At 41.3% G+C, this 21,602-nt stretch overlaps 3 protein-coding genes across 3 annotated transcripts in view; 2 read left to right on the forward strand and 1 right to left on the reverse strand.

Moving 5' to 3' along the window:
* Window positions 1-21,602, forward strand: part of OVCH2 (ovochymase 2) — a 500,449-nt gene that overhangs the window by 313,146 nt on the left and 165,701 nt on the right. The gene's annotated exons all lie outside the window — the stretch shown is intronic.
* LOC110262316 (olfactory receptor 5P1-like) lies at window positions 294-1,226 on the forward strand. Its single transcript, XM_084978270.1, has one exon. The coding sequence runs from the start codon at window positions 294-296 to the stop codon at window positions 1,224-1,226; it is 933 nt and encodes a 310-aa protein (XP_084834396.1).
* LOC110262317 (olfactory receptor 5P76-like) lies at window positions 5,806-6,633 on the reverse strand. The gene has a single exon (XM_021102710.2). The coding sequence runs from the start codon at window positions 6,631-6,633 to the stop codon at window positions 5,806-5,808; it is 828 nt and encodes a 275-aa protein (XP_020958369.2).

A 21,602-nucleotide genomic window follows, 5' to 3' on the forward strand; every position in this document is an offset into this window, starting at 1 on the left:
CACTGTGCTGTGCTCGAGAAGTTAGGGTGCATCCTGGAGGCAGGCAAAATGTGAAAGACTTAAAAGAATCCTTTTGGCATCACTTGTTCTTCGATACATAACAATTATCCTGTTATGGGAAGAAGAAAGAAACACAAACAAAAATCCCATAAAGCACTCTGTTTACAGGCAGTGCAGAAGAAGAACTTCCTGTGCATGGGTCTGCGGAATAAGCAAAGAAATCTGGGAAAGTGTAGAATGAAAGTATAAACAAACATTCCCATTTCCCTCAACAGGACTAGTTCCCAGGAGAGATGGAGGCTGGAAACCACAGCAGTGTGACAGAGTTCATCCTTTTGGGGCTCACAGAGGACCCTGTGCTTGGTGTCATCTGCTTTGTGATATTTCTAGGCATCTATGTTGTCACCTTAGTAGGCAATAGCAGCATCATTGCTTTGATAAGAAGCTGTGCCCATCTTCACACCCCCATGTACCTCTTTCTTGGCCATTTGGCTTTTGTGGATATTGGTTGTTCCACAGCAGTCACACCTGTGATGCTCATAGGATTCCTTAGACATGGACTGGCCATCACCACTGCTGGCTGTGAAGCCCAGTTCTGTTCTGCGGTCCTGTTTGGGACAACCGAGTGCTTCCTATTGGCCGCCATGGCCTATGACCGCTATGTGGCCATCAGCTTGCCCCTGCTCTACTCCACCCACATGTCCCCAAGAGTCTGTGTCCTCTTACTGGGGGCTTCCTATCTGGGTGGGTGTGTGAATGCTTGGACATTTGCTAGTTGCTTGTTGAGTCTGTCTTTCTGTGGACCAAATCAGATAGACCACTTTTTCTGTGATTTCTCCCCTTTGGTGAAACTTTCCTGCTCACACGTCTCTGTTCTTGAAACTCTCCCTTCCATCTCCTCTGGGTCCATCATCGTGGTCACAGGGATTGTCATAGTTCTCTCTTACATCTACATCCTCATCACCATCCTGAAGATGCCCTCCACTGAAGGAAGACACAAGGCCTTCTCCACCTGCACCTCCCACCTCACAGCCGTTACTCTCTACTATGGAAGTATCACCTTCATTTACGTGATGCCCAAGTCCAGCTACTCCACTGGCCAGAACAAGGTGGTGTCTGTGTTCTACACGGTGGTGATCCCCATGCTGAACCCCCTCATCTACAGCCTCCGGAACAGAGATGTAAAGGAGGCCCTGAGGAAGACCACTCTCAGAGTATCTCAGTAGGACTCTTGCTTAGCATTTTGGGTGATCTATAAATTTTTTAAATACTGTATTAGTTTTAACCAAGACCTAGCAAATGTTGCTTAATTGGGTTAACTTAAGTTTAGGTTAAAATCATGCTTCTTTCAACCCTCACCTTTATTTCCTTGTACACCAAATGGGAGACACCTTAAAATCAGGAATGATCATAGCAATAATTATCACTATTATTAGCACCTGTAGGTTCCAAGCACTTTATTTGTTTTATAGAAGTATAGTTGATTTACAATGTTTCTTCAGTTTCTGTTGTACAGCAAAGGGACCCAATCACACACAGTTTTTCTGTGCTGTACAGAAGGACCCCATTGCCCATCTATTCCAAATGTTATAGTTTCCATGTACCAACCACAAACACCCCATCCATCCCACTCCCGCCTCCCCACCCCCTGGCAAGCACAAGTCTTCTCTACACATCCATGATCTGTCTCTGTTTCGTAGTAGGTTCATCTGTGCCATATTTTTAGATTCCACATAAAAGTGGTACCTTATGGTATTTGTCTTTCTGACGTCACTTAGTATCAGAATCATTAGGTACATCTATGTTGCTGCAAATGGCATTATTTGTCTTTTATGACTGAGTAGTATTCCATTGTATACATGTACCACTTCTTAATCCATTCCTCTGCCGATGGTCATTTATGTTGTGTCCCTATCTTGGCTATTGCGAATAGTGTTGCAATGAACTTACCCGTGCACGTGTCTTTTTCGAGGAAAGTTTTGTCCAGATATATGCCCAAGAGTGGGATTGCTGAGTCATATGGTAGTTCTATGTTTAGTTGTCTGAGAATTCTCCACCCTGTTTTCCACAGTGTTATACCAATTTACACCCCCCCACGCACAGAGTGTAGGAGGGTCCCCTTTCCTCCACCCCTTCTCCATCATTTGTTACATGTTGGCCTGTTAATGATGGCCATTCTGACATGTGTGAGGTGGTGCTCTTGTAGTTCTGATTGGTATTTCTCTAATAATCAGTGATGTTGGGCATTTTTTCATGTTTTTGTTGGCCATCTTTATAACTTCTTTGGAGAAATGTCTATTCAGATCATTTGCCCATTTTTCAATTGGGTTGTTAGTTGTTTTTGCTCTTTCTATTATTTTAGAATTAAACCCTTGTCAGTTGCATCATTTGAAACTATTTACTCCCATTCTGTAGGTTGAATTTTTGGTTTTTAATGGTTTCCTTTGCTGTGCAAAAGCTTGTCAGTTAGATTAGGTCCCCTTGGTTTATTTTTGCTTTTATTTCTGTTGCCTCAGGAGACTGCCCTAAGGAAACATTTGGCCGGTTGATGTCAGAGAATGTTTTGCCTATATTCTCTTCCAGGAGTTTGGTGGTGTCTTGTCTTATGTTTAAGTCTTTAAGCCATTTGGAGTTTATTTTTGTGCATGGTGTGAGGTGAGGGTATGTACCAATTTCATTGATTTACATGCACCTGTCTAGTTTTCCCAGCACCACTAGCTAAAAAGACTGTCGTTTTCAGATTTTTGAAATTAAAACAAAATCAACAGACAGCTTTAAGGGTGCAACATGTTAAACACACCATAATATGCTAGCAATTAGAAAAAATAGAGGGGGTGGTGTAACTATATACCCTTATGCACAAGCATAAGGATAAGCCCTGCAAGTAGAGAAAAAACCCATTCAGGACTGAACAGAGGTCCTTGTTTGCTGGTAGGATCTCCCCTTGACTTCAGACTTGAGACAACCCAGAGAGTCTGTCTGTATACAGAAACCACTGACACAGGACAGATAGTAACTGGAAAGATGGCCAGTTCAGATTGTGGGGGCAAGTCTGAAGTGATCAGGGTTGGCTGGAGGCTGGAATACGGCTGCTCAAGTCCAGGAGCAGCAATCTAGAGAGAGAATGGTTAGTGCTTTCTTCTAAAACTGCTTGTTTCCAAACGAGTTCCTAAGAGGCTTTCCCCAAACAGGGTCTAGTCACTTATTTAAAAATTGAAATCAGGAGTTTAGGTTGTGGCTAGCAAGTTACAAACTCAAGCTGTACCCATGAGAATGCAGGTTCAATCCCTTGTCTCACTCAGTGCATCAAGGATCCAGCCTTGCTGTGAGCTGTGGTGTAGTTCACAGACATGGCTAGGATCCTGCATTGCTGTGGCTATGACCTAGGCCAGCAGCTGCAGCTCAGGTTCAACCCCTAGCCTGGGAATTTTCAAATGCCTTATGTGTTGCCCTTTAAAATAGCTAAAAAAAAGGAAAAAATTGAAATCAAATTCACAGTTACCAAAGGGGAGATGTGGAGCAGGAGGGAAAAATTAGGGGTTTGGGGTGGACATATACAGACACTACTATGTGTGAAATAAATGGGTAACAAGGAGCTACTGTAGAGCCCAGGGCAATCTCTTCAATAGGAATCAATATATGTATATGAAGAACCAATTACTTTGCTCTATACCTGAAAGTAACATAGTTTCTTCATCAACTACACTCCAAATGTATTAAAATTTTATTCTACAGTCACTTGCAAATGAAAACCGTTTTTTCCCTAAAATATTTTTAGTTCTCTCTTTCATTTGTAGTATCTATATTATTTTAGAAGTTTATTGTTGTTGAAATACTGACACACAGGATTGCATAAGCTGTAGATGTTCAAAGTGTTGATTTGCCACATTTACGTATTGCAGGACGTTTTCTACTGCAGCACAGCTACAACATTTATCAGATCACATAATTACAGTTTATTTTTTGTGGTGAAACAACTAAGCTCTAGACACAGCAACTTTGAAGTTTATACTCTGGTATTATAGATAATGAGTGTAGTTTTGTGCATTAGCTCTCCAGGACTTAGGCATATCTGCTAGTTCCAAATTTGTACCTTTACAGAACACCTCTTCAATCACCCCTACCTCTCATCCTTTGTTTTTTTGAATGAGTGTAGCTTCTTTAGATTCCACAAATAAGTTCAAATGTACAGTCGTAGTCTTTCTCTGACTTACTTCACTTAGCATAAAGCCTTCGAGCTGTATTCATGTTGTCGCAAATGGCAGGGTTACCTTCTTTCTTGAGGCTGAACAATATTCCATTATGACAAATACATTTATCACAACTTCTTCATCCATTCATTTTCTGACTGATACCTTGGCCGTTTTTATATCTTGGCTACTATAATAATATCACACCATTGCCATAATCATGGGAGTGCAGATATCTCTTCAGACTCCTGTTTTCACTTCCTTCAGATGGATACAACCAGAAGAGGAATTGATGGATCATATAGTAATTCTACTAGTGATATTTTTTATGGCCACACCCACAGCATATGGACGTTACTGGGCCAGGGGTTGCATCCGTGCTGTACCTGCGACCTGAGCTGCAACTGCAGCAATGCCAGATCCTTTAACCCAACATGACAGGCCAGGAATCCAACCTGCATTGGTCCCTGGAGTCGTCCCACAGCCAAGACTAAGAGCCAAGTCTGGCCTCAATTCCTGGATCACGCCATCCTAAGCTGGAGTCAAGTAGCTGTTGCTTTAAACACCAAGGATTAGAGCAGTGTGTGTGCAGTACAGAACACCACCTCCCAGTGTGACACCTGGGAGTGAGAGTTTGGGGTAGCAGAGGCCCAGATCCTGTGGCACTGGCTTTGAAAGAGAAGCAGAAGGAAACTCGGTGTGGGGTGGTGGGGGCTTTTAGTGACGTCTGGAAGGCTCTTAGGGAGACGGTGTGGCCTTGAAGGATAGTGGGGAGAGTATCTCAGGGACTAAAGGCAAGAAGACACTTGCTAAGTCCTGGTAGGAAGTTGGTCGGTATTATCACCTGTGATAACATGAAAATATAAAGGGTACCTCGAACGTTCTTGCATTTGGCTGGGATGCTTTCCAAGAGGAGTATAAAAGCTTCCATCTAGTGCCTCATAGCTGCTTGTGCTAAAGCATGAGAAGAGATACATGAACCGTAGAAGGATTTGTTTGATTTTTGAGACATGGTTAGAAAAAGCATAAGGAAAGCAGGTCTTGCTGGGTTTGAAAATAGGGCTATTTCTCCTCCTTGATGCTTTCCAGGAAAAGAGTCTCAAGGGAAGAAATGGCTCCAGATGAAAGATACAATTGGTGTTGGAGCTGTAGTTTTCAAGACCTCAGGGATGAAGACTCCACTGACCCTGTCAGCTACTCAGGAGTGACTCTTAATGGAACGTTGTCGTCACCTCCTGAAGAAACCCTCCATCCTGCAATATCATCCCACCTGCCCCATTTTCTTGACTCTGACCTCAGCAGTATATGAAAAATATTTTTCATTTCGTTGCTTCTTAAATTTATGCCTTCCATCTCCACTGCTGTTACCCCGTTACACTCACCCAAGGCCTTTTAAGATCTTTGTCTTGAATTTGGATGCTTTACCCAGTTATTTCAGTATTTTCTCTGGGCTGGGAGTTCCTTTATTCCAGAAAACCTCTCCTCCCCTTTCCATTGCTATGGTGATGATGTAAACGAGATTATTGCCCAGGAAATACATACAGGACAGTCTTTGATGACATTTCACTAAATCCAGGGCTGGGTGTAACATTTCCTTCTGGCCTCTTACATTTTCTCATGAGGAAAGCATTTGTCTTAGGTTTTCTGGTTTCTCCCAGAAAATGAGGGTGATTGTCCCATAGAACAGAGTGACCGTGGTGAGGTGGGAGGTGCAGGTGGAGAAGGCCTTGTGTCTTCCCTCAGTGGAGGGCATCTTCAGGACAGTGATGAGGATGTAGATGTAGGAAGTGGCTATGACAACCACTGTGACCACAATGATGGAGCCAGATGTAAATGAGGGGACAACAGCAGGAACAGTGATGTCAGAGCAGGAGAGTTCCAGCAAGGGGGCAAAGTCACAGAAGAAATGATTGACCCGATTTGGTCCACAGTAGAGTAAAAAAAGGAAGGAAGCATTAAAGGAGGAAGCATTGAAAATACCACCGATATAAGACACTATGAGTAGCTGAACACAGACTTGTGTGGACATCTTCGTGGAATAGAGCAGTGGGTTGCAGATGGCCACAAAGCGGTCATATGCCATGGCAGCCAGAAGGAAACACTCAACTGTTCCAAAGAAAACAGCTGAACCAAGCTGGGTGGCACATCCAGGATAGGAGATGGTATTTCTTTCCACCAGGAAGTTTACAAGCATATTGGGTGTGACAGAAGATGAATAGCCCATGTCAACAAAAGCCAAGTGGCTTAGGAAAAAATACATGGGATGATGGAGCTGAGAAGAGAGTCTGACAAGAATGATTGTGCTGAGATTGCCACATATGGTCACCAGGTAGATACACAGGATGACCACGAAGAGGACGGTTTGAAGGGTTGAGTCATTTGTTAAGCCCAATAAAATGAACTCTGTCACTGAAGTGTGGTTCCCCTCTCCCAGGGAACCCATGAGATGACACAGCTGCTGCCCAAATGAACCTGTGATGAAACACTGCATTAGAGAAGTTGTGGTTCAATGATTCCATTTTCACTAATATGTAGATAAGTGAGTATAAGCACATAAATTACCCAAGAGAACTTTGGAGTTGTTTTACTGAAGATTTCAGATTTTGGATGTGTATGTGATGGGTCTTCTATATTTGAAAAATTTCTTCTTAGCAAAAGCACTAGAGAACCTGTTTCAAATGATGTGCATTTAAACATAATGTACTTAATATGACTTCAAATCTAAAGATTTTTTTTAAAAAGTAAGGCTTATGAGAATAAAAAGGAATGATCAGTATAACAAAAACATTAAATTGTATACCTAAAGGATTATGTTATGCGGACTTAAGTAATAGCTAATATTTACTAAATGCTTACTAAATGATGGACACAATGTTAAGAATTTTATATAATTAGTTCTATTTTAACCCTCATGAAATAATAGTAAATGTTTTTATTCTATTTATGGAAGAAATGGACTCTGACACTATGAAGTAACCTACCTAAGTTTATACAACAAGGGGTAGGATCAAGATGTGAACCCCAGGCAATTTGAACCCAGTCCATTCCTTTCATAACTACACCAAAGTGAAATGAGATAATGCTTACGATGAAGTCGAGTCTCTTGGAAATGGATGGATAACAAATTACCCTTATGCCTCATGACAGCTAATGTGTAAAGATCCACCTAGCTAATCACAGAGTTTACAGCTTCTCTCAGAAAAACAAGACTATGTATTTATAAGGAGAAGTAGAAGTTTCTTGATAGGACAAGGAAGAGATAGAGAGGAATTTCAAATTAAATATATGGATGAAATCATTAATTAAAAACATAATAAATTATTACATATTATAACATTTGCAATTTAAATACTTTTGTGTAAATTTTTGGAAATATCAATCTAATTACTATTGCAAAACATTATATGATTAATAACTAGGATATAATAAAGTACATTTATTCAAACAAATTATTTCCTAATATAACAATGTCTTCTCATTGGAGTATTAGAGGATAAAATAATATTGGTTTCAACATGATATACAACTGAATCAACTCCAGCCTGAAAAGTTAAGAAGTTTACCCAGGTTCACCCAGTGAGTGGCCAGGAAACCTCATTTCCTTGTTTTCTGGATTCATTTTCTTGACTTTGTCCAAAGTGTCTAGTTGCCTGAAAGTTAAAGCCTCTTAGAATAATAAATAGAGGAATTCTTTCCACAAGACAGGTTCAAACAATAAGTCTCCAACACATCTCAAAACTAGAGAATCTATGAGTTTAATGGCCAAGGGCCAAGTGTAAACGGTGTTGAAAGAGCATGTGAGTTTCTGACATTTGGGGTGGAAAAATGAGGAATCCTAATCTCACGAATTATGCTTGTTTATGCACACTAAACAGACTGTAGAAACTTGGGTTAGTTCAGCCGAGGTTATTTGAGAGCTGTCTGCTGGACTGCATCTGCCCCAGCTTGTGAACACGGATGCCCCTTGCAGTAAAATGTTTTCCGATGGTAAATGAACATCAGCAGGACAGACTAACGCACAAAGGCAAAACCTTACCTCTTGAAATAAGAATTGCTTCATGTTATGGCAATAAATTCAAAGTCATTATTCTTATACAGCAGCCATGCTCTCTTTTATTGTTGTTTGCCTTTGGGGATAAGTCTCTGAAGACGTTAGAGATTCAAACGTGAATCCCAAAGCTCCAGGGATCACGATCCCGTTCTCAAGTGAGTACTGAGCAGCTCACTTCAAACAAAAACAGCTCTGTTTAAGGTTCTGTCGATTCTGAAGGAGTCAATTTTTTCCTTTATGTCTAGATTTCCATGAACTTTCCATTGGTCGTTATTGAGAGTAAAATAATAAATTATCTTATAGCCAAATATTGATTCTAAGCTTACTTTGCTATTTCAGGTTAAGGAATATTAAACATCGAATGTTAGGCAGTAACCTTAACTTTTGTAGTTCCCTGGTGGTTCAGCAGGTTGAGGATCTGGCATTGTCAATGCTGTGATTTGGGTTGCTGCTATGGTCTGGATTTGATCTCTGGCCCAGGAACTTCTGCATGCTGAGGGTGCAGCAAAAAAAAAAAAAAATAGTAATTTTAGCTTCATTTACTCAATGTTCATTCATTTATGTGTTCTATAGTGATATATGTAAAACAGTCCATTAGGCATCTTGGGGAGCATCGGGGAGAATGCCATGTGAAGCTGAATTTCAAATAACGGTTATTTAAGAGGTGTATTTTTTCCAGCTGAAGATGTAAGCAGAATATCTTTAAGGTTGTAGGTGGGGGAAGTTCCTTTTGGGTAGGTGGATTATGGATCTGGCACTGTCACTGCCACAGCTTGGGTCACTGCTGTGGCATGGGTTTGATCCTTGGCCTGGGAACTCCCACATACTGCAGGTCCAGCCAGAAAAGAAAAGTTATAGCTTGAGAACAATGAAGGAAAAAGAGGTTTGAATGACTTCCAGATCAGGCAGTCTACGGGCCTCAAAAGAAAGACTAGTAGTTCATGGTTTCTTTGCCTAGAAGGATGATGGCAGAAATAGCTCTTTTCAACGTGAAGGCTCAGTCTAAATATTCTTGCTAATCCCAGTTTCAGAAAGTCTTGCCTCACCCTCCTGAAATGCATATGCTTTGACGGATGTGCTACTAACCAAGTTTTCTTCCGACTTTACTCTTTGCTACGCACTGAACTTCATTTCTCATTTCACCCTCACCATACGTTGGTGAGCTAAGTATTCCCATTATCCTAATTTGGGACAGAAGAGAGAATCGAGGCTTAGTTTAAGATACTTGTCCAAATGTACTCCACTGTTTCAATTATATCCAAGTTTAAATTCAGGCCCAACTGAATGCTAGAATGTGGACTCCACATTAAAAGGATCATACATGATGATCAAATGGGATTCATCTCAGGGATGCAAGGAAGGTTCAATGTACACAAATCATTCGGTGTGATGCACCACACTAACAAGTTGCAGAATAAAATATCCCACGATCAGCTCACAGACGCATAAGTTGTTTTTCACAAAATTCACTGAGGATAAAAACACTCAACAAAGTAGGTGTAGAAGGAACATACCACACTATAATAAAGGACATCTGCCACTGCTCTCCTCATACTCAATGGAGAAAAGCTGACAGCATTTCCTCTAAGGAACAAGACAAGGATGCCTGTCTCAACACTTCTATTAAAAACAGTATTGGAAGTCCCTGCCACATCAATCAGACAAGAAAAATAAATGAAAGAAATCAAAACTGGAAAGGAAGAAGGAAAACTGCCACCATTTATAGATGACATGATGCTGTATAAAGAATGTGTTTTTTCCCCAATACCCTTTTTTCTGCTGTACAGCATGGTGACCCAGTTACACATACATGTATACATTCTTTTTTCTCACATTATCATGCTCCATCATAAGTGACTAGACATACTTCCCAGTGCTACACAGCAGGATCTCAAGTTTTAAAAAAATTTTGAAAAAAGGATGTGTGTTCTTAACTGCTACTGTCATCTAGTCAATTTCAAGATTTCAGTGCCTCAGTAAAGACCACTGGTTCCCAGCTAGTCCCCACTCTCAACACTCTGCCTAAGTCCCCAACACTGGCTAAACCTAATTCCTGGTCCTGAGCCCCCGGCCAGTACTCACGGTCTTGATTTCCTCACATGTGCTCCCCAGTGACAAACACTGGTGGACCTTACCCAGTAAATTGCTCTCAGATAGGTCCACTTCTCTCCATCTCACCACTGCAGTAGCTGTCCTAATTGATTTTCCTACATGCATAATTGGCCCTCTGCACAGCGGCCATAGTGAGTGATTGCTTAAAGAAATTTAATATATTCACTTTAATGCCATCAAGGAATTACATGTCTTTGTTAAAATGGCTCAGAGAGAAAACAGTGGTCCATTCCCGCTTCCTTTAAATACCCAACACTAAACGTGCAGCAGGGAACCACTTTTGAGTCTATTTCATATTTGATGTTCCTCAATATCTCTAAATAATATGTTTTAATACAAAAAATTGGAATTTCTATAGACATTCCTGCTATTTTCCCCTGTTTATGTAATTTGAACATAATAGGAAAAATTGGTGGCTATTTGAAGTCTGAGAGAATCATTACAGATTTCATTTCTGGAATTTATTTTAAAAAGTCGAGAACAACACAGAAGCATGGAATATCTTTCCAGTTCTTTGAATCCTATTTTATTTCCTTGGTTAATGTTTTATAGTTCTCAGCATATAAGTGTTTCACCACCTTGGTCAAGTTTACTCCTAGGTTATTTGATTTTTGGGGGTGCAATTTTAAAAGGTATTGAATTTTTGTATTCCTTTTCTAATATTTCATTGTTATTATACAGAAATGTTATTGATTTCTGAATGTTAATCCTATATCCTGCTACTTTGCTGAATCTGTTGATCAGTTCAAGTAATGTTTGGGTTGAGTCCTTGGGGTTTGCAATTTATAGTATCATATCATCTGCATATAGTGACAGTTTTACCTCTTCTCTTCCTATTTGGATACCTTTCATTGCTTTTCTTTTTCTTTTTCTTTTCTTTTCTTTTTTTTTTTTTGTCTGATGGCTGTAGCTAGGACTTCCAATACTATGTTGAATGACAGTGGTGAGAGTGGGCAAGCTTGTCTTGTTCCAGATTTTAGTGGGAAGGCTTTCACCCTTTCTCCATTGAGAATTATATTTGCTGTGGGTTTGTCATAAATGGCTTTTATTATGTTAATGTATGTTTCTTCTATACCCACTTTGGTAAGAGTTTTGATCGTGAATGGATGTTGGACTTTGTCAGATGCTTTTCCTGCATCTATGGAGAGGATCATGTGGCTTTTGACTTTTCTTTTCTTAATGTGGTGTGTGATGTTGATTGATTTCATGTGTTGAACCATCCTTGTGCACCTGGGATGAATCCCACCTGGTCATGGTGAATGATCTTTTTTTATATGTTGTCGGATTTGGTTGGCTAAATTTTTGTTGAGAAATTTTTTTTTTTGCATCTATATTCATCAAAGATATCGGCCTATATTTTTCTTTCTTGGTGGCATTTTTGCCTTGTTTTGGAATTAGGGTGATGGTGGCATTATAGAATGTCTTTGGGAATGTTCCTTCTTCTTCAGCCTTTGAAAAATTTAAGGCGGGTGGGTAGAAGTTCCTCTTTGTATATTTGGTAGAATTCGCCTGTGAAGCCATCTGGTCCTGGACTTTGATTTGTAGGGAGTGTTGTATGACATATTCAATTTCATTTTTAGTGATCAGTCTGTCCAGTTGATCCATTTCTTCTTGATTCAGTTTTGGCAGGCTGTAGGTCTCTAGAGAGATGTCCATTTCTTCTAGGTTGTCAAATGTATTGGCAGATGGTAATTCGTAGTATTCTCTCATGGTTTTTTGTATTTCTGTAGTATCCTTTGTGACTTCTCCTTTTCCTTTTCTTGTTTTGTTTACTTGGGTTTGTTCTCTCCTCTTCTTGGTGACTCTGGCCAGAGGTTTGTCAATTTTGTTTACCCCCTCAAAGAACCAGCTATTGGTTTGATTGATTTGGTCTATTGTTTTCTGAATCTCTATTTTATTGATTTCCTCTCTGATCGTTATGTTTTCCTTCCTTCTGCTGACTTTGGGTTTTGTTTGTTCTTTTTCTAATTCATTTAAGTGTTGGGTTAAGTTGTCGCTTTGAGATTTTTCTTCTTTTTTGAGAGAGGCCTGTATTGCTATGAATTTCCCTCTGAGCACTGCTTTTGTGGCATCCCATAGATTTTGAGTGGTTGTGTCTTCATTCTCATTTGTCTCGAGGTATTTTAATTTCCCTCTTGATTTTCTCATTGACCCATTGGTTTTTTATTATTTATTTTTATTTTATTTTTTGTCTTTTTGTGTTTTCTTGAGCCGCTCCTGTGGCATATGGAGGTTCCCAGGCTAGGGGTCTAATCGGAGTTATAGCCACCGGCCTACACCAGAGGCACAGCAACGCGTGATCCGAGCCATGTCTGCAACCTACACCACAGCTCATGGCAACGCCGGATCCTTAACCCACTGAGCAAGGGCAGGGATCGAACCCACAACCTCATGTTTCCTAGTCAGATTCGTTAACCACTGTGCCACGATGGGAACTCCCCCATTGGTTTTTTAATAGCATGTTGTTTAGTTTTCATGTAGTCAGCTTTTTTTTTTTTTCTCATTTCTTTTCCTGTGGTTGATTTCTAGTTGCATGCCATTGTGGTCAGAGAAGATACTTGAAATAATTTCTATACTCTTAAATTTGTTGAGGTTAGCTTTGTGCCCCAGTATGTGATCTATCCTTGAGCATGTTCCAGGTGCACTTTAGAGGAATGTATATTCTGATGTTTTTGGATGTAATGTTCTGAAAATGTCGATGAAGTCTAACTTTTCTATTGTGTCCTTTAGGATCTCTGTTGCCTTATTGATTTTCTGTCTAGAGGATCTGTCCATTGATGTGAGTGTGGTGTTAAAGTCTCCTACTGTGATAGTATTCCCATCTGTTGCTCCTTTTATGTCTGTTAGTAATTATTGTAGGTAATGGGCTTCTCCTATATTAGGGGCATATATATTGATGATTGTAATGTCCTCTTCTTGAATGAATCCTTTAACCATTAAACAGCGTCCTTCTTTGTCTTTCTTTATGGCCTTCGTTTTAAAGTCTATTCTGTCTGATATGAGTATTGAAACTCCTGCTGTCCTGTCTTGACCAATGGCATGAAATATCTTTTCCCATCCCCTCACTTTCAGTCAATATGTGTCCTTTGCCCTAAGGTGAGTTTCTTGTAGACAGCAGATGGTAGGTTTTTTCTTTTTTATCCAATCTGCCACTCTGCGTCTTTTGATTGGAGCATTCAGTCCACTGACATTTAAGGTGATTATTGATAGATATGTATTTATTGCCATTTTAGACCTTGTTTTCCAGTCAATTCTGTGTTTCACTTTTCTTCTTCTCTTTTTCTAGTTGGATGGTTTCCATTTATTTTATGCTTGAATACTTTTCAGTTTTTGTGAATGTATTGTTCGGTTTTGATTTGTGGTAGCCCTGTTTTTCCCTTCCTATCTCTACTTGCTTTTGCCTGTTACTCATATAGGCTCAAACATTATTTTTTAAAAATATCTATATTTTCTTACTTTCCTTTCCCAGATTGTATGATATTGAAGTCATTTTTTTTTTTAACATCTTCATGTTGAGATCTCTATGCTGGCTTATTTACTGACTGCTTTCCAATTATGATTTCCTCCATCCTAATTCTTTGTTTTTCTCTTTTTTTCTCTCTCTCTTTTTTATTTTTTTAACTTAGAGAAGCCATTTTAGAATGGGTTTAGTATTGCTGTACTATTTTAGCTTTTGTATGCTGCAGAAATTCTTTCTTTCCCCTTCTATTTTAAATGATATTCTTGCCAGATACAGTATTCTAGGTTACAAATGTTTTCCTCTCAGCACTTAAATATATCTTGCCACTCCCTCTGGCCTGTAGTGCCTCTGTACAAAAGTCAGCTGATACCCTTATGGGGGTTTCCTTATAATTCATGCTTTGCTTTTCTCTTGCTGCCTTTAGAATCCTCGCTTTATCTTTAAATTTGCCATTTTTATTATACTATGTCTTGATGTGAGCCTGTTTGGGTTCACTTGTTTGGGGCCCTCTGTGCTTCCTGTATCTTGATATCAGTATCCTTTAGATTTGGAAAGTTTTCAGCCATAATTTCTTCAAACATATTTTATGGTATTTTTGTCTTTTTCTAGGGCTGCACCTGTGGCATAGGGAGTTTCCCAGGCTAGGGTTTTAATCAGACCTATAGCCATCAGCCTACACCACAGCCACAGCAATGCCATATCTGAGCCATATCTATGATCTACACCAGAGCTCACGGCAATGCCGGATCCTTAAACCACTGATCAAGGCCAGGGATCGAACCCGCAACCTCACGGTTCTTAGTTGGTTTTGTTAACCACTGAGCCACGACGGGAACTCCTCTTCCAATACAGTTTCAATCCCCTTTTCTTTTTCTTCACCTCCTGGAATTCCTATTATGCATAGATTGGCCTGCTTTATATTATCCCATAGGTCTGTTATATTGCATTCATGTTTTTTCATTTGGTTTTCTGTCTGCTATCCCAGTTGGGGTGATTTCCGTTATTCTATTGTCCATATCACTAATACATTCCTCTGCATTATGCATTCTGGTCTTTATTGCCTTTAGCTCAGTTTGTATCTTGGCAAACGAATGCTCTAGTTTTTCTTGGCTCCTCCTTATATTTTCTAGTTCCTTTCTAAAGGAAGCTCTCTTAATTCCTTCAGTGTTTTCACTACCTCCCGTTTGACTCAATGTCTTCAGACTGCAGAGGTCTGTTTCATTGTTGACTGCTTTAGGTGAATTTTCCTGTTGCTTTAACTGGGATTGGTTTCTGAGCTTCTTCATCTTGCTTTTGTTTTTCTTTTTCTGTGGTCTTGGGGAAGGCAAACTGTAGTCTTGCAAGGCTACAAGGCTACATATTCTATGCAAGAATAACCCTTTGTACTTTTGCAGGGGTTACTATTTATTTTTGGAGTGGACGTTTGGATAGTTGCTGTCTCTTTCTTTGGTGTGAGCAGGCTGTTATCCCCAGGATGCTCAGTGTGTTTTCAGGGAGAAGGAGGCAATGGGTAGGGCCAGCAATCAGTTCCTGGTCATTGGGCTGTCAATATCAGTAAGGACCTGCAGGAAGGTGGCACAGGCTGTTTCTAGTTGCAGGTCCCTGGAAAGTGGGGATAAGCTCTAGTCAGATCTTCAAGTGACCAGAGCATTTGGCAGTAGCAACAGGAAAGTGCATGAGTTCCCAGGGGAGTGAGAGCCAGGGCAGCTTGTGTTTGATTGCAATGCCCTCCTCTGAGGTGATTTGAATCACAGGTGGTGCCTGTTCAGGGACCCCTATTGAGAGCAGACCATGACTGTCGCTTGAGTCAGTGATAACTGTGGTGGTTTGCCCCCGCCACCTGTAGACCATGCATGAAGCATCCTGTCTCACTTAGCCCACAGAGGAGGTGCCGTAAAGGCTGCTCCTAGTTGCAGGATTCTGGGAAGTGACAGAGATCAGGCTTGTACTGCCAAAGGTACTGCCTGAAACCTTTGGCAGTGGCAGTAGCAGGGAGGTGTGTTCCTGCGGGTGCTAGTGCACCTACAGGCGGTGTTTGGTCACAATGCCCTCCTCTGTGGTGCCCTTTAGGTGAAGGGGGCTGCAAGTGATTTTGGTTCCTGTATTTCCAATGGCAGTGGGCCACACCCACCTCTGGAATCAGGAATACTTGCCGTGGTTTGCCACTGCAACCTGCAGACCACACAAGAAGCACCCTGTCCCACTTAAACCACATGGATGGTGCTGCACCAGTGGCTCCTAGTTGTAGGGTCTTGGGAAGGGACAGTGACCAAGTTTCTGGCCACCAGCCAGAGCATTTGGCAGTGGCAGCTGCAGGGAGGCTGTGTTCCCAGGGGAGTGAGAGCAACAGCATATGGTGCTTGGTTGCAGTGCCCTATTTTTTTCTTTTTTGCCAACCCCTGAGGTGACTGGGGTCGCAGATGGAACCCACTCACAGGCCCCCAGTGGTGGCAAGCCAAGCCACCCTCTGGCCTCTGAGATGACCGATGCAGTCTGTCCCTGCCACCTGTACATTGTGCAAGGGGCACCACATTGCACTTAGCCCCCTTATGCCCTTAGCCCACACAATAGGTGCCTGGCCACAATAGGTAGCCTGCACAAGAAGCACCTAATCTCCCCTAAATGAGCAAGAGGCTTCTCGCAGCCCCTAGCCTCTGCTGAGCCACCCCACCTTCCCCTCTAAGCCCGGGGCAAAGTGCACACTCTGGTGCCAGGACTTTCCTATGGTAGCCCACCCTGCCTCCTTTCCCGCCCCCAAAATGGCGCCTTGCCCTCCTTTGGGTCCAGACCTTCTCATGGGGTCCCTCTGCCATGGTGTCCCCTCCTTAGCCTGTGGCACACTGCCCTTTAGCCCTGCATGCCGTCCCCAGTTCTCTCCCCGGGACTGACCTCCAGTGCCTGAGTCTCAGGGCACAGCCCCTGCCCGAGTGTCTCAGGCTGGTATCTGGGCCTGTGTTTCAGATGATCTGTGCGACTCTCACTCTGCTGTGCTGTTATGAGTCCAGCTGCCGTGCTTTTCTCGGTGACGTTGAGGTCCCACTGACTGGGCTGATCTTTTGGCAGTTAGGTGGCTTCCCAGGGTGGGTTCCTTTTCTCCTTCACAGCTCCCCATCAGGAATGCTGGTCCTGTCCTGATTCCTTCTCTCTCTCTTTTTCCCTTTGGTTCTACCCAGTTCTGTCAAGAGTTTCTTGCCCTCTTTGGAGGTTCAAGTTCTTCTGCCAGCATCAGCTGATGTTCTGTGTGAGTCGTTTTACATGGGGATGTGGTTTTGTGATGTGTTTGTGGGGAAGGTGCGCATGACCTCTTACTCCTCTGCCGTCTTGTTCCGCCTCCCCAGGAAGATTTTCTTGAATATGACAGTAAACACAGGAACCACAATGATAATTGATGACCTGGTTTTCATAAAAACAAAAGCATTAATAAGAACAAATGACATTGTGAAGAACAAAATGACAGAACACAGATTTCAATAAAATATTCAGAGAACAGTAAAGGGTTTGTATCTAAAATCTGTAACTTGCTTTCATAACTCAATGGTAAGAGAACAGCCAATTTTTTTAAATAGGTAGAAGATTTGAATAGACACTTCACCAAAGAAAAGGTATGAAGGGCAAATAAGCATTTGAAATGGATGCTGCACACAACCAGTCCCCGGGGAAATGCAAATATAATAAAAGACATAATGCTACACACATAGTAGAATGGCTTAAAAAAAATCCGACAGTAGCAAGTGCTGACAAATAACCAACATAAACAGAACTTCATTACAATGCTGGTAGAAATTTGGAATGGCACAGCCATTTTGAAAAAAGTCTTGCCATTTTTTTTATACGCATATACTTACCGTAACAGCCAGCAATTAAAATCCCGGATATTTATTCAGGAGAAATGAAAGCACACATCCACACAAAGACCTATATGGAGATACTTATAGAAGCATTATTCAGAATTGCCAAAAACTAGAAAATTCTCAAATGCCCTTCACTGAATTAAAAAGTGAAGAAATGGTGGTACATTCGTGCAATGGCTGTTTGAGAGGATTTTACCACAATCCAGACTCTAACATTTCTTTCACAGTATCCAGGGCATCATTCAAACATGCGAGCACATAAAAAAGGGAAATGCGATCCCTTCTCATGATAAAGGGCTGGAAACAACCCTCAAGGAAAGGCTGAAAACAAAAGTTTATGCTTCCATCTTAGGAAGCTTAAAAAGGAACAACAAACAAATTGGAAAAATATATAATAACGAAAGAACACCAATGAAATAAATAGAAAACTGATAGAAAAAAAAACATATCTGTAATTTCACTCACTGAAAAGATTAATAAGGAGTTCCCATTGTGGCTCAGTGGTAAGGAACCCAAACAATATCCATGAGGATGAAGGATTGAACCCTGGCCTTGCTCAGTGGGTTAAGGATCCTCTGATGCCATGAGTTGTGGTGCAGGTCACAGACACAGCTCGAATCTTGCATTGCTGTGGCTGTGCCAAAAGGGAAGCAGCTTCAGTCCCAATTCAACCCCTAGCCCAGGAACTTCCCTGTGCCATGGGTGCAGCCCTGAAAAAAAGGAAAGCTTATGAAAATGGAAAAACCTGGAGTCTTCCTCAAGAAAAATGCAAACATATTACTTATCCAAGAAGGACATGCAAAGAGGCTTAACTTCACGTTTGGCAAATATTAGGGTGATTAAAAATAGATAGTATAACAATTGTGTCAATAAATTTAGTAAACAGTAATGGATTTTGTAAGGAAAACCTACCTTGTTGGGGCAGAAACAAAAAAACATTTCTGTTGTTCTTCAGACGAGGAGGACCGACACACAAGAATCTAGCAACAAAATTAGTAGAAAATGCTTCCCCCAAGTTTATGTACCATAATGACCCAATTTCTCACTGACGAGTGTGTCCTTACTGATGAAAACACGCAGGGCTGGGGCACTATCCCCACTTACTACTGAAGATGCCCAGTTAGTAAATTGCCATCATTTCTTAATGGCATCCAACCCCAGACTACGTCCTTCTCCTCATCTCACCTCAGAAGCAGCAACCAGTCCGGTGCTGATTCCTGCACCCCTTCATTGTCCTCAGTATCTTCAGTGAGAATCCAGTCCTTCCCAGAGGCATCTGCCTTCTCTCCCCTGTTGAGAGATGCATGCTGGTTTTTGGCGAGCCCTCCCTCGCTGCACTGACCCAATAAACTTGATTGTGTAGGACTATAGGTTTGTTTCTGGTGGTCTGTGGCTGAATAGCCTTTGAAACTGTAGCTTTACATATTTATGGTTTAGTGGTGGAAGATTAGGTCTCACTAACCTAAATGAGATTTAGGATATGAATGTTATAGGGAGTTCCATAAGTAGCTTGTGGATGAATGAAAGTTATTGGAGTTAAGAAGGTAGAGGAAATTTGAGGTTAGGCTGTCAGTTGATGTGTCCAAATGCTTAGAAGTTGTCCTTGCTGGGGACAAAGGTAGAGGTGAAGGGAAAATTTGAGATGCAGGAGCTCAGGTCCTCAGGGGATGAGGAATAGCAGGGAGCTTCATGGAGTGGACAGGAGATGCCATAGCTGGAACACCATGGTTTCAAAGAAGAAAGTATCTGGGGGGGGGTTAAGATGCAATAGAATAATTTGCAAAAGGTGGCAGGGCACCTCCCAACCCTGATGAGTGTGAATCATCAGAGTCAACACATCCAAGCCCTTTCTTCTAATCAAATGTTTGAAACAGAGCAGTAACTTCACTTAGCTCTTCCAGATAATTATATGCTATCCCAGTTAAGTCTTAGGCCTATACTGTGAGACAGGGGTTATTAATCCCACTTTATAGAACATGAAATTCAGTCTCAAAGAGCTTAAACAACTTTCTTAAGCTCATGCACATCAAGCTAACCTCAGGTCTCCTGGCTATAAAAGCCACACTTAGTGATTTTCAAACCATTTAAGTTTTTATCCATTTTCCCCCAAGCCTCCAAGGATGATTGGTAATGAGATCTATTACAAAACTAGAATGGCTGGGAAAATCAGTAACAAGGACTGAAATAAAAAATGTAAATCTAAATGTTTATGATTAGAGTCAACACATTTAAAATTACTTTCTCAAATTGCTATGAAAGTGTAGAAATGGTTCCCTTCACTCCTCTCCTTAATGCATCGAGGACTGATAATAAACAGTTTGCCAGCGAGCACCAGTCTGTGGGCTGCACGTTGAGGGACAGGAGACGGTGCTTTGTTTCTGCTGCCTGACTCGTATTACTCCATGGCTTTCTCCCACCAGCTGATGTCCTCAGTTAAAGGGACTGTTTTGTCTACATAGATGAAATTAGAGCCTTTTGGTGACCCTGACTCTGGCCCCCATCTCCCTCCAAATTTCTTTCTCAACTGTTTTTTAAATCCTATTCTCTGGAAAAAGTGTTCATCAGGCTCCTTGGAATTTCTTCCAACTGAACCTTCTATTTATGCCACCTGAATGCGTCTCATACTGTGCAAGTCATTTCTGGAGAGCTAACCCAGGGACCTTTATCTCAAAGGGGCCAGGAATAAAAGCCCTAGAGATTTGTCAAGTTCTATTAGAACCTTCATTTCCTTCCCACCACACACACAAAGACACCCTCCTCATCCTTACAGAACGTTTGTAACTCTGTTTCTAGATGGAGCAGAGCCTTCAACCATTTATGTTGTCAGGTATTTAGTGCAGAGCTACTATACAATTACATGGCAAACATCTGCTTTATTAAGTTCTCCTTAGAGGTCAGCATCAACACTTCTGCTCTGAGAGGTGAGTGCACTAGTCATGGGTTTGTCTAAATAAGGTAAAATTGTGTTTGTAAATGCAAACTATTACATTTAGAATGCATATGAAATGAGGTCCTACTGTTCGGCCCAGGGAACTATATCCAATCTTTTGGAATAGAACATGATAGAAGAGAGTATGAGAAAATAAAGGTATATGTATGTATATATATGACTGGGTCACTATATGTACAGCAAACATTGACACAACACTGTAAATCTACTGTAATTTAAAAATAAATGAAATAACCAAAGTAAATGAGAACTTAAAAATAAAAGAAACTCTAACCAATTTTAGCTCTTGAGCCCTGTGGAAAGGGTGGCCTCAGCAAGACTGGCGTTGCAGAATGGTCATTCTGGGCACCCAAACCAGGCTGCCCAGGAGTCCCTAGAATGCCGTCTGGACGGTCCCCAGCAGCCAAAGCAGTGCTCGGCTTGTGTAGCTGAAACAGTGGAAAGCGAATCCGGAAGAAACCACCTGACGTTCAGGTTGTTGGAGGCACGGAGCCCATGGCCCCTTCATCCTGTGCAGTGAGGGGGAGCGTGGGGTGAGCGTTAAATCTCTGACTCAGGGGAGCCAGCATGAACCTCGTGCCAAAGTTAAGAGCTCTAGAAAGATCTCCAGGTAGCCAGGGGAGGGGAAGAAAAGGGAAAAATCAGTTTCCTTTTATGCTTGGGGCTGTGAATGACACAGCCCCAAACAGAGAAAGGAGCATAGACTGTACTTCCTGACAGCCTTTGAATTTGTGAAAATCCCCTGACATGGGTTGAAGGGAAAATTATGCTATGATCCTCATGAAAGTGAAATAATTGAAAATCCACCAACACTTTACTTTGACTTAAGGAAAAGTAACTTAATTCTGATGTAGAACAAACACCTCTGATGAGTACTTTGTAGATGTCATTTCTTTCAACCTCACTCCAAAGCTGCATCGTAGGGACAACTTTTCATGTTTTACAAATGAAAAAATATTGAGTGAGACAGATGGAAATGTCAGATGCA

The sequence above is a fragment of the Sus scrofa genome, chromosome 9 (genome assembly GCF_054392235.1).
Source record: "Sus scrofa isolate SSC_HxYL_T2T_F1_AM1 chromosome 9, Sscrofa_HxYL_maternal_Yorkshire_Landrace_v2.0, whole genome shotgun sequence".
Classification (NCBI taxonomy): Eukaryota; Metazoa; Chordata; class Mammalia; order Artiodactyla; family Suidae; genus Sus; species Sus scrofa.

Coding starts and splice junctions, on each gene's coding strand:
- LOC110262316 (XM_084978270.1), top strand. CDS start 294: ATGGAGGCTGGAAACCACAGCAGTGTGACAGAGTTCATCCTTTTGGGG.
- LOC110262317 (XM_021102710.2), bottom strand. CDS start 6,633: ATGGGTTCCCTGGGAGAGGGGAACCACACTTCAGTGACAGAGTTCATT.